Source organism: Podarcis melisellensis, assembly GCF_964234715.1.
Source record: "Podarcis melisellensis genome assembly, chromosome: 12".
Lineage (NCBI taxonomy): Eukaryota > Metazoa > Chordata > Lepidosauria > Squamata > Lacertidae > Podarcis > Podarcis melisellensis.
In genome coordinates, this window is record NC_138544.1 from 17,769,091 (window position 1) to 17,785,058 (window position 15,968).

General features: G+C 40.7%; 1 protein-coding gene across 10 annotated transcripts in view; it reads right to left on the reverse strand.

Moving 5' to 3' along the window:
* The window catches only part of RBMS3 (RNA binding motif single stranded interacting protein 3), a gene marked incomplete at its 3' end in the record, with an annotated part of 736,788 nt that overhangs the window by 70,310 nt on the left and 650,510 nt on the right, over positions 1 to 15,968 (reverse strand). For all 10 annotated transcript variants that reach the window (XM_081883321.1, XM_081883319.1, XM_081883325.1 and 7 more), the window contains one exon: positions 6,911 to 6,957. In XM_081883321.1, coding sequence (XP_081739447.1) covers positions 6,911 to 6,957 — 47 coding nt within the window. The remainder of the gene's footprint in view (positions 1 to 6,910; positions 6,958 to 15,968) is intronic.

The window sequence follows — 15,968 nt, forward strand, 5'->3', positions numbered from 1 at the left end:
ATTGTATTCAGTGCAGGACAAATAACATGAAACATGTACCAAAACATATTTTATAACATTTATATTTCATAACATAAAAAATAATAACGGTTGTAACAAAATGATAAACACCAAGTCTATTTCCAGATTCCATTAAAAATATTCAGGAGGTCTAAATTTGTTGCTGACTCTAGATCTAGCAGAATTGACAGTGCCTGGTGCATAAAGCTTGCCCTTTCTGATTAAATTTCTGCAGGATTCAAATAATTATTGTATTTTAGTGCCAAATCAAACAATCTCACCTAACATATTCAGGACCTTTTCAGTGGTGGTTCCCTGTTTGTGGAATGCCCTCCCTCGTGAGGAGCATGTGTCTTCCTCATTATTGACTTTCAGGAGAAATCTGAAAACATGTATTGCCTTCCAATAGTGGCCTGGATCCTATCCCCACCCCCCCTCTGTAAACAGAAGGAACCTCTTTTCAGGAAGGAGAGTTCCACACAAGTAAAGAGTCCTTGTGTAGGAGCAATTCTCATTACATTAAAAGTCACGCCTTTTGTTCATGAACTGAAATCTCAGGATCCAAGCTACAGAATCCGCATAGAGATGTTTCTATTTGAAAAAGCTATGGTTTTGCAAAAATAAAATATTTAATGGAATGTAGTCATTTCATACGGTGATTTACTAAATGGAATGATTTTTTTCCATTACATAAAGTGATTTGTGTTGCCATGTGCATGCAAAGTGAAGAGAAATAAAGACCTCCCCAAAACACAGGTACAGTGGTACCTCAGGTTAAGTACTTAATTCGTTCCGGAGGTCCGTTCTTAACCTGAAACTGTTCTTAACCGGAAGCACCACTTTAGCTAATGGGGCCTCCTGCTGCTGCCGCGCCGCTGGAGCACTATTTCTGTTCTCTTCCTGAAGCAAAGTTCTTAACCTGAAGCACTATTTCTGGGTTAGAGGAGTCTGTAACCTGAAGCGTATGTAACCTGAAGCGTATGTAACCTGAGGTACCACTGTACACAAAAATCTTATATGGTCATTGGTCTGGTAGACAAAACGTATACATTATTAATGATATTGGATACCACATCCCATAATATTAAAGAGGACAAGAAAAGAGTCTGCCCTGCAACATCTCCAGTACAATTTGAGAATGGATTTGAAAACAGTCTTTCGGGAAATTGCGAGTTAAAACATAAAGGAAGGTGATTATAGATCACCAGCGACATTTGAGTCCATGTATGTTAAGTAAAATTTAAATAAAGATAACTGCTGAAGCTAAGAACATGTTAAGTCAAATTTTGTTAATATGTCTTTGGACTTCTTCAGCTAACAGCCTATATTGGATAAGAAATTTAAAATGTAATTTAAGAAGTTACAGGATAATATTTACCAACAGATATTGTTCTGATGCTTGTGAGGCACCTTCAACAAATGAATAACTATAATTTGGAAATGGTAATATGTTTACTTACTGCAGTATGCATATGCTGCTGAATATTGGGGTGGGATTGATCAGTCACCATTGCTGGATTGGTTTTTCTGGATCTGGGATCTTATATATATGCCTAACGTTGCAATATACACACTGACTTGAGAGCATAGTCATGTCTAAGACTGCACTGTAATGATTCAGATGAGAGAACTCAGTGGGACAATAGGTTTATTCAAAGATGGAGTTTATTAATCACTTATTAGAACTACTTGAATGACAACATAAATTCATATAAGCCTGTCCCGTCCCCCAACCTGATACCCTCCTGATTTTTTTAGACTATACCTCCCATCATTCCTGACCATTTGGCTGATGTGAGTTGGAGGAACAAACCTCTTGGGAGAGGCTGGTTTATTTTCTCTTGAAGTTTAGAGCTTACAGTTAATTAAAGTAAGCAATCGGGCATTTAGTTGTGTTGAGATGGGGACAGTGGCAGGGAGAAAAAGAAGAAGTCAAAAGTAATCTGACAGAAATTTCATTTCAGTAATAAATAAAAAGTAAGATTTCAAAATATGTGTGACAAGCATACTAGGCTCTGGGAAGGGGCGGAGGAGGAGGGGAATTAAAGAAAACAGCAGTAAATTTCTCTTCAGTACTGCCTACACACTAAATGCTTGACAACAAATGTCTGTGGTTTTAGCTTTCAAACATAGCTGGGTAATATTTTGCAGGTGTCCTATTTATGAGGTAATGAATGAGGAGATAGGAACATTTTACACACCACTGGTGCTCTTTGGTCATCAAGCAGGAGCCTTTTATTTTTTAAAAAAGTGGGTTCTGAATGCATTTATATTTCACTGGCTCACCAGGAATATTGGCGAGTTCTCTCTATTTCATTAGCACTCCTGTGTTGGCCACTAGGACTGGACACTGGTTTCCTGACAAATTTTGGTTTTAAGTACATAAGCAAAATGAATCTAGAGATGCTAAATGAAAATGATCAGTACATGATTATAGTACTGGGATTTATAGGGTACTCAGTTTGAAAATGAAATAAATGTAAGTAAGCCTGCAAGTAACCAGAACTGTGTGTTTTTGCTCTTTTCTGTTCTAATCCTTTCTATCACATGGACAATATTTCCCCCTAAGAGGTTAAAAACATTGCCACTTAGATGGATGCAGAAAGACTGTAGAGGGTAAGAAAGTATACCAAGAGGGAAACGTCCTACTTGAACCTCCCAATACTCCTACCTGGGAATAAGCTCTTGGTGAATCACATTTGATGCGCCTTTTGCAAAAAAGGCTTGCTTAAGCCCAGGACTTGATAGGCAGCTAACCATTTCCTTTTCAGTTAAAGAGAAGCAGTTATCTAAATAGCATTTAAGCCTGGAAAATACATACTCAAGCAACAGCAAGGAGCAAAAAACATACACACACCACATGTCTCTCTCAGCTTTCATGTCAAGGACTTTTCACCGTAATAACTTGCAAATGCTCTCTTATAAGACTTAAGATAAAATAGGTATTCAGACGCTCATGCAGCTTCCTAAGCTTTCAGGAGGAGAAGACAAGATTTCGTTGCTTAAGGAGAATTCAGTGGTCTGGTAGGAAGGACATAGTACTTGGACGTAAACAAGTTTTTTCCTTTATTCATTTCCTCTTAAAGAATTGATCTTTTTTCCTCTTCCCTCAATTTTCCAATTTTCTAAGCCACCTTGGTTGGGTTTTGGATTTCTTTTGGCATTGAAAGGTGAGGAATACATACATTTTAAAAATTCTTCCTCACTCACTCGTAATTATTTCTACCAAGGAACGTTTAGAAATCCCATTTCAGACCAATGGAGAAGCAAAAGGATCAAAAGTTAATTCCCATTATCTCCTAGGTTGCCTGTTTTATAGCTTATACAATCTTTGTAAGATGTTAAGACGACATCCGAAGAGTTGGCACACTGGAACCCTGTCCTGTCTTTCTGGTTTCTCCAGAGCTTTCTAGTCCAAAAGAAAGACAACTTATTGCCCTCTTCACCTGCTGCTTTATTAGCCTTAGCAAACCTCAAAAAAGGTTCTCTTCCATCTCTCACAGCAGCTAACTGCTCTGACCTTTGCATATTCTCTTCTAACACTGCTTCTGATTGACTCCACCAAATCTCACAAGATCATACAAAGGGTGTGGGTGACATTTTTCTAGCCTAAGGACCACATTCCATTCTAAGCAAAGCTTTCAGTGGCCACATGTGAGCAGTGGGCAGAGGCAAAAGTGGACAACCTTTGTAAAATTTTCCTTTGTACAGCAGGCTAATTTTACACACACACCTCTCAATTCTCTATCCAGGTCAGCAAGCAGCATTATAGGAGTTCAAGACACTCAAAACTGGCTACTTTTCTTTTTTAAAAATGTATTTGATAAGAAAAACAAATAGAATTCTCTAACTTCCAAATGTAAATTCTACCTTATTGCTAGAAGTGTATTGTTCTTTTATGATGTAAAGTTATGCTTCATGCTCTTAAAATGTTGTAAGCTGCTTGGATGTTCCTTATGTGGCAAGTGGCTAATAAATTGAATAAATAATGGTGAGGAAGATGATCATCTTAGCAACATGAGATTTACAATTCAAGCAGCTAGTGATAAATAGATCTTTTTCTATATCCCAAACTGTTCTACTACAGCAGCATTTGTTATGCTATTACAGTAGTCCTAACTACAAACATTTTAGCTATGACAATATTGCTTTCAAACATAAATAAATGCCATTTCCCAGCTAAACCTTTAGACCCAGTCTCTCTTCCCATTACTCTACCATCATATCCCCCCCCCCAATTGTCTCCTAGTATTCCTCCTGTCAGTTCTGTTATCACTTGCTCCCACCCTCAACATACCAAAAGGGGTTTTCCTCAGTCAGTCCAGGGAATGCTCCCATGTCAATCAAGTGTACAATTCAAAATTACCTCAAAAAACAAGGCATCCATTTTCAATCAATCACAGAACAACTAAACAACAAGACAACAAGCCCACGGGATGTTACTACTGCCCCAGAAAACACTTCATTTTTTATTTTTATTTTGTCACTTGAGAATTTCATTATTTTACACCAATAGCAAGAGTAAGTGCTCTGTTTCACAAGCACCATCTGGATGTCTAAATGCTATGAGAACTTATTGGACCTGGCCCAGGACATTGTTAGTATTAAAACAATGCAGCTCACCCCCCTCTGCCATACATGTAGGCTCTTCTAGCTAATAATGGTTTCACTTGTCTCTTTTAACGCTCAAAAGGTTTTGAAAACAGGAACACTCAATATCAGTTGAAATTGGCATCCAGACGCATAATCCCAATGAATTAATAGACAAGAAAATACTCTAGTTCATAAAATGTGTTGTGGGAGGGTAAGGTTCCTTGTATGGCAAAACAGGGGGAAAAGGCATAATGAATTATTTTTAAAAACCCAGTAAGTTCCACAATCTGACATGGCAGACTTTAAAAGCATGTGGCTAGGGTGGCGCTGTGAGTTAAACCACTGTGCCACTTGGGCTTGCCGAACGAAAGGCCGGTGGTTCGAATCCCTGCTCCCGTTGTTCGGTTCTAGCTCCTGCCAACCTAGCAGTTCGAAAGCATACCACTGTGGCGGGAAGGTAAACGCCGTTTCCGTGCACTGCTCTGGTTTCACCAGAAGCGGCTTAGTCATGCTGGCCACATGACCCGGAAGCAGACAAACACCGGCTCCTTCGGCCTTTAAAGAGAGATGAGCGCTGCAACCCCAGAGTCGTTTGTGACTGGACTTAATTGTCAGGGGTCCCTTTACCTTTTATACGGAGTAACACACCTGACAGGAGATCATTTATTTATCTGTAACTACACTCCGCAATCGTAATTTTGTTCTTTGATATACTAACATCTTTGCTGTATATACACAGGCTACAAGGACAGATTTACAAACGTCCTTAACAAGATAACACCTGGTTTACAACAGAGTTCTTCAGGACACATGGCTGATAACTAGCAGGCAGTTCACATATTTCAATGTCTACATCAGAGAAGGAAGCCACGGTTGGGAAATGCATCATCGTTTGTCCTATACAGGCTGTATTTCAGTGCCAAAAATTTCACTACCACTATGTCTTTATGAAGTTGCACAACGCCAATGCCTCATATTTATCCTCAGAAATAAACATTATCTCCTTGCGTGGCATGCCCATAGGTAGTTCTGACAAAAAGCTCATGAACAATATCCCTGGGCTAACATAAAGCTTAAGTATTACCAAGCATTATTACATTGGAGGCTTTCATTGCCCTGATATCAGATTAGAAATGAGAAAGATGAGTTGGAGCCAGCAAGTCTGTTTTACAATAACCATGCGCAACCCTTTCTGTGGATGACAAGGCAGGGAAAGATGTCATCCGTCAAGTTCTCTAGAGAGGGCTGTGTGAGATGGAGCCAGTGAGAGTGCTGAGAGGAAAGAACCATCATGAATCAAAAGCCCAGTACAACCTCCAGTTTCTTGGAAATTCAAAGGAGAAATTCTGAGGCACAATTCTGGTGATGAGATCTGGTGATACCCCTGCTTGGGAGTCACCAACCCATGCATGGAAACAACCCAAAATGGCTCCCTCATGCATGTATTGTGTATAAATAATAAATTATTATTATTATAAATTATTATTATGATGCCTACTTTATGTGCACATGGAGAATCTCTCTCTCTCTCTGACAGAACGAGAAGCCAATGTGAACTGCGATGTTGTCATGGAGATTGTCCACACAGGAAAATGTATATTATTGAGAAGCTTACAATTTTATCTCAGTCACTCCCCACGAATGGGAGTACTTGAACTTTCAAGGGAGCCATTACTCCAGAGTAAAAAATGTTTCTCTTCAAATGAGTGTATCTTTCTTCAAGAGGGTGGAGGATAGGGTTTGGGACATTTGCTAGTTTTCGCTAAAAGATGACCAGAAACACCTTTAAATGGTGATTTGGAAGTGTAAAATGCACTGATAAACGCTGCCTGACAAATACCTGTTGTTAGAAGAAGAAGAAGGGGAGGAAGAAAGACCTTTGGTATGAGGGGCATTCAGGGGAGAAATGATCCTTCACAAGTCCTGAAGATAATTTGAATATGTATGCTTCTTGAGTGAAGGAACTAGGCATACTGAGGGAACTATCTATTGCCAGAACATATCTGCTGTCAGGGAAAGAGAATGACTTCTTCTCCAGAGAACCTACAAGCCTACGTAAATCTGCAGTTGCCAAATGGATATGAGAAAAGGCTTCACAGTCAACTAGATGATATAAACAACAGGATGCAAAAAGGGGGAAAAAAGAAAACCAGCATTTATGTTTGACAAGCTAGCTTAAATTTGTTTTCAACAGCATTTTTGTGGGTGACTTGTTCTTAAAATGATTTTTTTTTTTTTTGCTGGAAACCAGTCGGGGGCAGGGGGAGATCATGGTGCTATGTAGTATTTTTTAAATAGTAAAGTATATGCTACTTACCCATTCTGAATAGCGGCCGTGGGGTCATATGTCAAGGCCATGCCAGCCTGTACACAGTTAGGGGGGAAAACAGAAGGTTACTCTTTTTATATCACACATACACACAACAACCAACGAAAAAGGGGAGAAATTAGAGAACCCACTATATAATCCTTTTTCCCCATTTTTGGTCTTAAATTGACTTTTAGTGCTTTTAAAAACTTGCATTCTATTGATGTCAGTTTTGTGCTGTGCCAAACGCTGCTTCTATTTTCACAAAAGTCTTCATTCACCATAAAAGAGGCATTGTTGTTGTTGTTTTTCTGTCTCTCTTGCCGAAAGCGGAGGAACTTAGAAGAAATGTTGTGGTGCCTGTGTGCAGGTTGTGCTTCACAAATGTGAGTGGTGCCTGGGTGGTCTTTTCCCGCTTTGAGTTAAAACAAAAAAATCCCATGCATGGCTCTTTATAAAACGGTATATCGTGGCAAGCCCTCGTTGGCTGACAATTTCAACCCCCAATGTTGTGTGACTGTTGTTGGACTCCAATTCCCATCAGCCACAGGCAGTATGGCCAATGATCAGGAATGATGGGGTTGGACTCCAGGAACCTTTGGAGGGTTGCAAGTTATAATATTTCTCTGGAGTTTATGAAAGCCCTATTTGTGCTTAGAGGGGTTTGAGGTTCTTTGTACAAAGCTTATATCCTAGAATCCCCATGTGGCTACAGAATGGTCTTTCTAGGAAGCAGCGCCAGAATGTACTACGTTATATGAGGAGCTCATAGGTGCACGGAGAGACCTCAGGAATTGTGGTGGCTTTTTTTTTTGTAATGAAGTAGAAAAATGACCATTTGGCCACTTCATACATTCAGTAAGCAATGTGCAAAGTTCTCTCCTTGCAAACCACTTGGTTCACCTTCACCCTCTTGAATTGCCCCTAAATATGGAGGTGAAAGATGCAACCCCATGCAGATATTTTTATTCTCCAAGAAATAGGATACAATTGCCCGGTAAATGTGTTCTGTTTATTTCCACTGAGTTGCACCTTCTGTGCTGTCTGTTATTATTATTTTTTTAGCTGAATGTGTCAAGCATTTAAAGCGCTCAGTTTAGAGCCCATGATAGCAATCATGCTTTTCTATATTGGAGACTTTATTCCTGTTGTGGATCAGAGCCATAGCTAGGTGATCCTATGCCCCTGGCAGAACCATCCAGATTGCACCCCCTAGCCATGGACAAATTAACTCGACTTTCCACCTCTCCTCCAATCCCCCCTTCCACCCATTCAATTCCTCACACACTTCACCTTGTAATGAATTTTTTCACAGAAAATCCAATATTTATTTTTTTAACCAATTTTGAGCCCCCCCACCCCGCCTGCACCCCTGGAGGGGGCCTTTCTCATCACCCCCTAGCTGCAGCCCTGCCCCTTATAGACCATGACTAGGATACAAACTACAACAGTTAAATGGTGTAAAATGTAAGCTGGTTCACATTTATTTCCTTCTTACAGACAAATGATCAGTTACTAAACCAGCAAAACTATGTTGAGACACAATTATTATTAGGCCTGGCCAGTTATGTTCAGTGGTACTGAATTGATAACATTACCCCAATGACTTGGGATGTTGCTTTTAAAACCAGCAAAAACAAGATAAAACTGCAATGATGGTAGCAGCAACCACTGACATCGCAAAATACAGTTGTGCTACATATTACCCCGTTTATTCTGCGGGGTGTTCAGATCGTGTGATAATGTTTAAAATGTAAAAGGAATCAGAGGAACTGAGTGTCAACTCTTAATGCCAACCGTGGGCCAATCATACAATGCAATCCATACCATTATTGGTTATTTCCCTTTTGGCTGACAGTGCTGACTGGCAGAGCCAGCGTGGTGTAGTGGTTAAGAGCAGTGGACTCGTAATATGGGGAACCGGGTTCGCTTCCCCGCTCCTCCACATGCAGCTGCTGGGTGACCTTGGGCCAGTCACGCTTCTCTGAAGTCTCTCAGCCCCACTAACCTCACAGAGTGCTTGTTGTGGAGGAGGAAGGGAAAAGGAGATTGTTAGTCGCTTTGAGACTCCTTAAGGGGAGTGAAAGGCGGGATATCAAGTCCAAACTCCTCCTGTAAACTGATAGACAGTGTGTCATCAGAGGTCTATACGCCTTTTGTATGCTTGTCTCCATCTTCTTCAGTTGGAAAAATAAAAGCAAACAGCCTGCCTACTGGTATGAACTTGTAATTTAAGTACAATGTCAGCCTGACAAGGTGAGCCATACAGAAGAGGATGACTGGCACACATAATGACCCAAATAAATGAGATGGACTATAACTTGAAAGCCCAGCCAGAAAGCGAGATGCCAGGTAGAAAGTAAACAATAAGGAACTGGAAACCAATAAGCATGTGGTAGACACATAAGGAAGAGAAGAGGAGAGCAAATGGGTCATAGGAATTGTTTAAAAGTTGTTAGAAACGTGGGGGATGATTTGGCAAAAAGAGAAAAAGAAAATAAATAAACAGAAAGCGAATAAACCTTCCTCATTGTAAGTATTCTGAGCTAGAAGCTCTTTGAAGAAGGATGGAACCAACAGTCCAAATGAGATTTGGTTTAAACATTCCTGTAGTAAAATAAGCTTTACTCAGTGGGTGAGTTAACTTGGCATTAATCTTTCTTTTGATAATTTATGACAGTTTTAACTAAAAAAAAATACTGTGTGATTAAAAGGCTTACAATTTTTTTTAAAAATAAAAAATTTTAAACAATAAATCAAACATTTAGACATAGCATGTTATGAACATACAGCTGTACGTTCAAGAAATAAGATGTTCTCCCCAATGAAACACGCTGAGAGACACTCATTTCAATGTACACTGATATGCTATGAAAATAATGTTTCTGGCTTCTATTAAGGTTGTGTGTGCAGTTTTGAGTAAGACCTGTATGGGACTGAGTTAGGCCAAGCCAAGTCAGCTCCAAATCCACAAACATGTTTATATAAAAAATGGTTCAGGAATTCAGAATTCTTTCCTAGCAGTTATCCCCTGCTAAGCTCTGTTGCCTCTTACTAGGCAATCCCTAGGATTACCTTTGATGCTGACACCCTTTTTTGAAAATGGCTTGTATTTAAAACCACACTGCGCGTAGCTGCAAAATACATTTCAATGCACACTGCATGAAAAATAAACATGACATTAATGGAACTAGTGTATTTGATTTTAATACAGTGCCTGTTCCGATCTATTATAAATGCTTACAGCTGACATTTCCAATACCGGGTGCTCAGAAATGGTAGCCATTTATGTTAACATTAGAGAAGCTTGATGAATTTGATCTTTGTGAATTAGGTTGTGAAGTAATCTGATCTGCACTCCTCGGACTAATATGCAGATTGAAATATTACCACCCTTCTGATTTTGCACTCTTCCAAATTCTCCTCAGCTCAAAAAAATTCCAAAATGCATTTAACAAGCATATTTTAGGATACAAATATTTAGAAATGTACAGAGAGAGAGAGAGAGAAAGTTTGTTTTATTTATTTTTATGTATTTATATGCATTATGTACATATTTTCATTTTAAGAAATAAAATAAAAATGTACATCAATGCAAAATCAGGAAGAAATGGATTTATGAACACAAAATAGGCACACGTCCTGAACTGAACCATGTTCTCCTTGTATCACTATCGCTATCACTGCTACCTGCTAGCTCATTGCATGAGAACAGGGAACCAGATAAGAGAGGCAGCTGGAGAGGGTGTCAAGGGGCTGTGATCCACGATTGACCTTCTGTCAAGATGTCATCAGGCACATAATGATATCAACTCTTGATGTTAGCCCTAGCAATAATGAAAGGGGAAAGGAGTAGGCTCACTGGGAGGGGGAGCCATTCTTTCCATACGCATCTTATTCTATTCCTCACTAATTTTGCTTTGGTTGAAGCATAAAAAAGCAAAAATTAACTAGATACTGAAGGAGTTAAGAAGCTTGGAAAGATTAAGCTTACACCCAATCTGATGTGAATGTTATGAGTCCTTAAAGATCTTTTCCGGCATTTGTTATCTTCTGATTTGTACTATTTATTACAGTATCTCCTGACTGTCTCCAGGAGAAACATTGCTTTATAGATGTACCTCCCAGATTAGCTCCAAATCACCTGGTATTCCAACAGAGGGCCAGCAAAATCCCCCAAAATCAATGCTCCATAGGTCTGAGGACCTGCAAGTGAATGTATGAAATAGAAGAACCACGTGTGCTTTGTGCACTGGAACTATTTGAACTGACACAGCTAAACATTATGGCTGTGATCCTAAATATAATTAAGTGGAAGTAAATTCCAAGGAAATCAACACGACTCAAGTGCTTAGGTTGAGACATATGGAAATGTTCTGCCAGGATTTTCTGTTCTATTTCTCACTAGCCTTATTTCTCTCCCTCCTACAGACCACCACTGCTTGTTTTCTGATTCACTACAGAGCAGGCATCCATAGTACGTGCCAATATTCATGATGAAAGAGAGAAGTTACCACAGATACCAACAAGAAAACAAAAAATTCAAATCCATCCTGATTTCAAGGACAAGCACCCTAACCCATCTTCACCCAGGAATCTTGTTGGCTCAGCCCCATAGGAATGCCCATTATAATTGTGAACATGATTAATGTCCCCACATTGTATGACAGATTTGGTATATTTTGGGTCGGAGGAATGTCAACTGGGGCCAATCTGCGGGAGTTCCCAGGTCCCTTAATAGTCTTGTGCATAGAGCCAAGAATAAAAACTCAGCCAGCTATCAGACTGAATCATTTCTGTCCATAGAGGACTATGGAGCTCAATCCAGTATTACCTGTCTGCTTGGAAGCATAAAACAGCCTGTGTCTGAGATCTGAAATACACCCAACAGAGACCTGCTAATCATTTCTAAATGCCTGCTGCTCGTAGAGAGAAAAGGACTGGCACCAGGATCAGAAACTTTGACTTTCCTGCAGCTATTGACTTTACAACCAAGTAGGGAAATCCCAATCTCCCAAATGACCTCTGTATATTTCTCTCTTAAAATTGCTAGAGGGCATTGAGTGGAAAAGTAATAAATGGTAGGTCAAAAATGAGAAAGTTAAAGGAACAGTTGTAAGAAAAGTGTCTCTGTGTGTGTTTGTTTCAAGGATAATTCATTCTTCTTTCCATGCTTGAGCACATACAGTACATAGGTTTGCCTCCTGATTATTTACAAAGGAAGTCCTAGCTCTAGATAAGCGTATTAAAAGTGGCAAACAGAGGGGGAAGAATGAAAGAAGCATCTATGATCCCTTATCTGCAGTAAACTACTTAATTTCATCCTGGTCTAATCTCAGGGAAACTCATCATCAGAGTTATATGACTGGGTTGCTCATGACTCTATTATTGCAAAGAGATCAGTCTCCGAATGCATTATATAGGCTATTGCTGTGGCTCATTTAAGTCCATTTTCTACTTAGATGTATAATTTCAAAAAGCCAATGTAAGAGCAATGAATCTTTTGCTCTTCCTAATCTAACTTATCCAGTTTTGTCAAGTATGTTTTTAAAATCACAGTCTGATTCTTTGTGGTCTAAACCACTGCGCCTCTTGGGCTTGCTGATCGGAAGGTCAGCGGTTCGAATCTGTGCGATGGGATGAGTTCCCATTGCTCTGCCCCAGCTCCTGCCAATCTAGCAGTTCGAAAGCACTCCAATGCCAGTAGATAAATAGGTACTGCTGTGGCAGGAAGGTAAACGGTGTTTCCATGAGCTCCGGTTTCTGTCATGGTGTTCCATTGTGCCAGAACCGGTTTAGTTATGTTGGCCACATGACCCGGAAAGCTATCTGCGGACAAATGCCAGCTCCCTCAGTCTGAAAGCGAGATGAGCGCCACAATCCCATAGTCACCTTTGACTGGACTTAACCATCCGGGGGTCCTTTACCTTTTTACCATATACACGGGTGTATCTTTGAAGGAATTTTGTGTAATACAGCACCAGAATATTCACTATATATTTCTAATCATTTCTTATAAAAATACACTGTACATATGCTGTCTACAGATAAATAATTTCAACCTCAAGTTTTAAAATATCACTATTTTCAGTCAAATTTATCTGCAGCCGATATCAATATTCAAACTGGAAATACAGAACGTAGAATTTTTTGAATTTTCATGGAGCTGCGTTTGAAAATGAGGCAGAACCTCAATTTGTGCAAAATGCACCTGCCTGACTGCTGACAAGTGTAAGGTGAACGGATCACAGAACAGCAACTCTGTACCAGTTACATTGGCTTGTTGTATGCTTCCAAGCTCAATTCGAAGTGCTGGTTTTCACCTGCTTTTTATAGCTCAGGATGCCCATATATTAAGGAACACCTCTCTCAGAAAGGTCTAAACACCAGGAAGAACTTTCTGACAGTAAGAACTGTTCGACAGCGGAACAGACTCGCCCGGGAAGTGGCGGACTCTTGTAGGAGCCAACTCCTAGGGGCTGTGGGGGCTTCGGCCCCCACAATGAAATATTTGAGGGGGGCAGGCCCCCACAAAGTTGATGGGTATCCCCATTCATATGGGGTGTGTCAGATGGTAGTGGTGGTTGCTCCTGAGTAATCAGTTGGGACTCAGACCTGTCTTTTACAGGTTTTATTTTGGTGCAAAACTATTGACAGTGCAGAGCCACAAGTTCATGTCTGCCTCAATCGCTAGCAGAATCCGGGAGTGGTTGTTTCTGGGACTTCCCCCAACATAAAAGCTTCGTCACCCCCAGCCTTTTCCTTCCTTCTTTGCATTTTATACCTCCGCGCAGGGTGGGCAACGGAAGGGGCGTGCTTCCCTCCTGGCCAGCTTGGCCAGGAGCGGTGCTGAGGCTCCCAACAGCATCCTCTGGTCCTTTCCCCTCTTCCCCACTGGAGGTGTGGCATTCCTCACCACAGGAAGAGGAACTGCTTTGTGAGATTTTTGGAGGTTCCCTGTAACCCAACTGCCCCGCTGCTTCCCTACTCTGTTCCAATGGCAGTACCCTGACAGGGTGTGTGTGAACTGCATCATGTGATTGATTATGCAGGGCGGGGCTTACCTGGGCCCTCACAATATTTTATTCAAGTTGGCATCGCTGTGGACCCTCCATTCTTGGAGGTTTTAGGCAGAGGTTGGATGGCCACCCGGTTGAGAGATTCTTCCATTGCAAAGGGTTGGGCTAGTCTATCCTCAAAGTCCTTTCCAACTCTACACTTCTGTGATTCTATGAATCTACGAACCCACCCAGACCCTTAGATCTTCATATGAGGGACTTCTCTGTATCCCTCCTCTGAGCGCAGTTCAAAGGGTCATAACAAGGGAGACGGCCTTTTCAGCTGAGGCTCCCCACCTGTGGAATGCTCTTCCCCCACAGATGTTGGCCTGAAACTTTTAATGCCAGGCAAAAACTAACCTTTTCCCAAGCCAATGATGGACCAAATTGGTTAGGGTTTTTTAATGTGCTTTCAAATTTCAAGACACTGCAGGGTTGGTGGGGGGCTGCTTTGAATGATAAAAAGGTTAGTGTTTTATATGACTCCCCTTTTTATGCTAGAATGAATTTCTGTTTTTGAAAAAATGTAAGTCACTTGGAGACCTTCTTAGGTAACAAGTAACTAATATGTTCCAAAAATGATGATGATGGAAGGGGAATTAACAAAAAAAACCCCAAAAAACAGGGGACACATTGGGTGAGTGCAAGTGCCTTCTGCCCACAAAACAACACTTCTGCGTCCAAGGTGTGCCTCAGCTTCACAAAGTGAAAAAGAGTTGCCATGATGACACATGTTAAGCATCTTATAAACACAAATGCTATGATTATGTGCCAGAAACTTTGTGTAATGTTTGAAAGTGTGGTGAGTAGAAAAAAAGTAAACACTGGGATAATATTGTCCCTCTCATGTACAGAAAAGCTACAGAATCGAGTTTGGAAGCAGAATTAAAGTAAATTATCAAACCTTCAATTCTAGCACACGGGGGGCACCTAAATTGTGTAATTGGGTATTTGATTGATTGATATGGGAATTGATATTATAATTTGGTATTGATACAATGAGGCATATATTGGATTATTGTTATTGCAAATTAATAAAAAATATGTATATAAAAAAGAAAAGCTGCAAAATCCATAAGCATACGTAGTGCAGTAGGTTACCCAAGGCACAATAGTGAGTCAGCATTATTGACCCAAACCCTAGTGTGCAACCCAGTAAAGTTGATACGATGGGCAGCAATGGCATGTATTGTGTAAACACAGACTATCAGGGTTGTGGACCCTACAGAAGCATTAGACTGGTAACAGGGAGCGGCCGAGACCACATAACACTGGTCTTGAAAGACCTACATTAGCTCCCAGTACGTTTCTGAGCACAATTCAAAGTGTTGGTGCTGACCTTTAAAGCCCTAAACGGCCTTGGCCCAATATACCTGAAGGAGCATCTCCACCCCCATCATTCAGCCCAAACACTGAGGTCCAGCTCCAAGGGCCTTCTGGCGGTTCCCTCACTGCGAGAAGTGAAGCTACAGGGAACCAGGCAGAGGGTCTTCTCGGTAGTGGCACCCACCCTGTGGAACGCCCTCCCACCAGATGTCAAAAAGAACAGCAACTTTTAGAAGACATCTGAAGGCAGCCCTGTTTAGGGAAGCTTTTAATGTTTGATGGAGTACTGTATTTTAATATTTTGTTGGAAGCCGCCCAGAGTGGCTGGGGAAACCCAGCCAGATGGGCGGGGTAAAAATATTATTATTATTAGCAAGTGCTATATAAGTCTGTCTTCAAGGACTTTCCTGTTGCAGTCTGTCATACCAAGGCCGCCGTGGGTGTTCCTAGCTCAGCAGATTCTTCAGCCAATGTGCCACGAAGGCTCTAAAAGGAAGCTTATTGGTCTTGGGTCACCAGCATAATAGCTCCTTTGAGACTATTCTTCTTCAGTCAATGTTGTTGCCACAATGGCAATACTTGGGGGGATTTTTGTTGTAACAGCACATGGCAACCACCTTGTGAAAGTAAGCAACATATATGTTTTCCAGAACATAATCCCTGTCGGTCTTTGTAAGTTACTG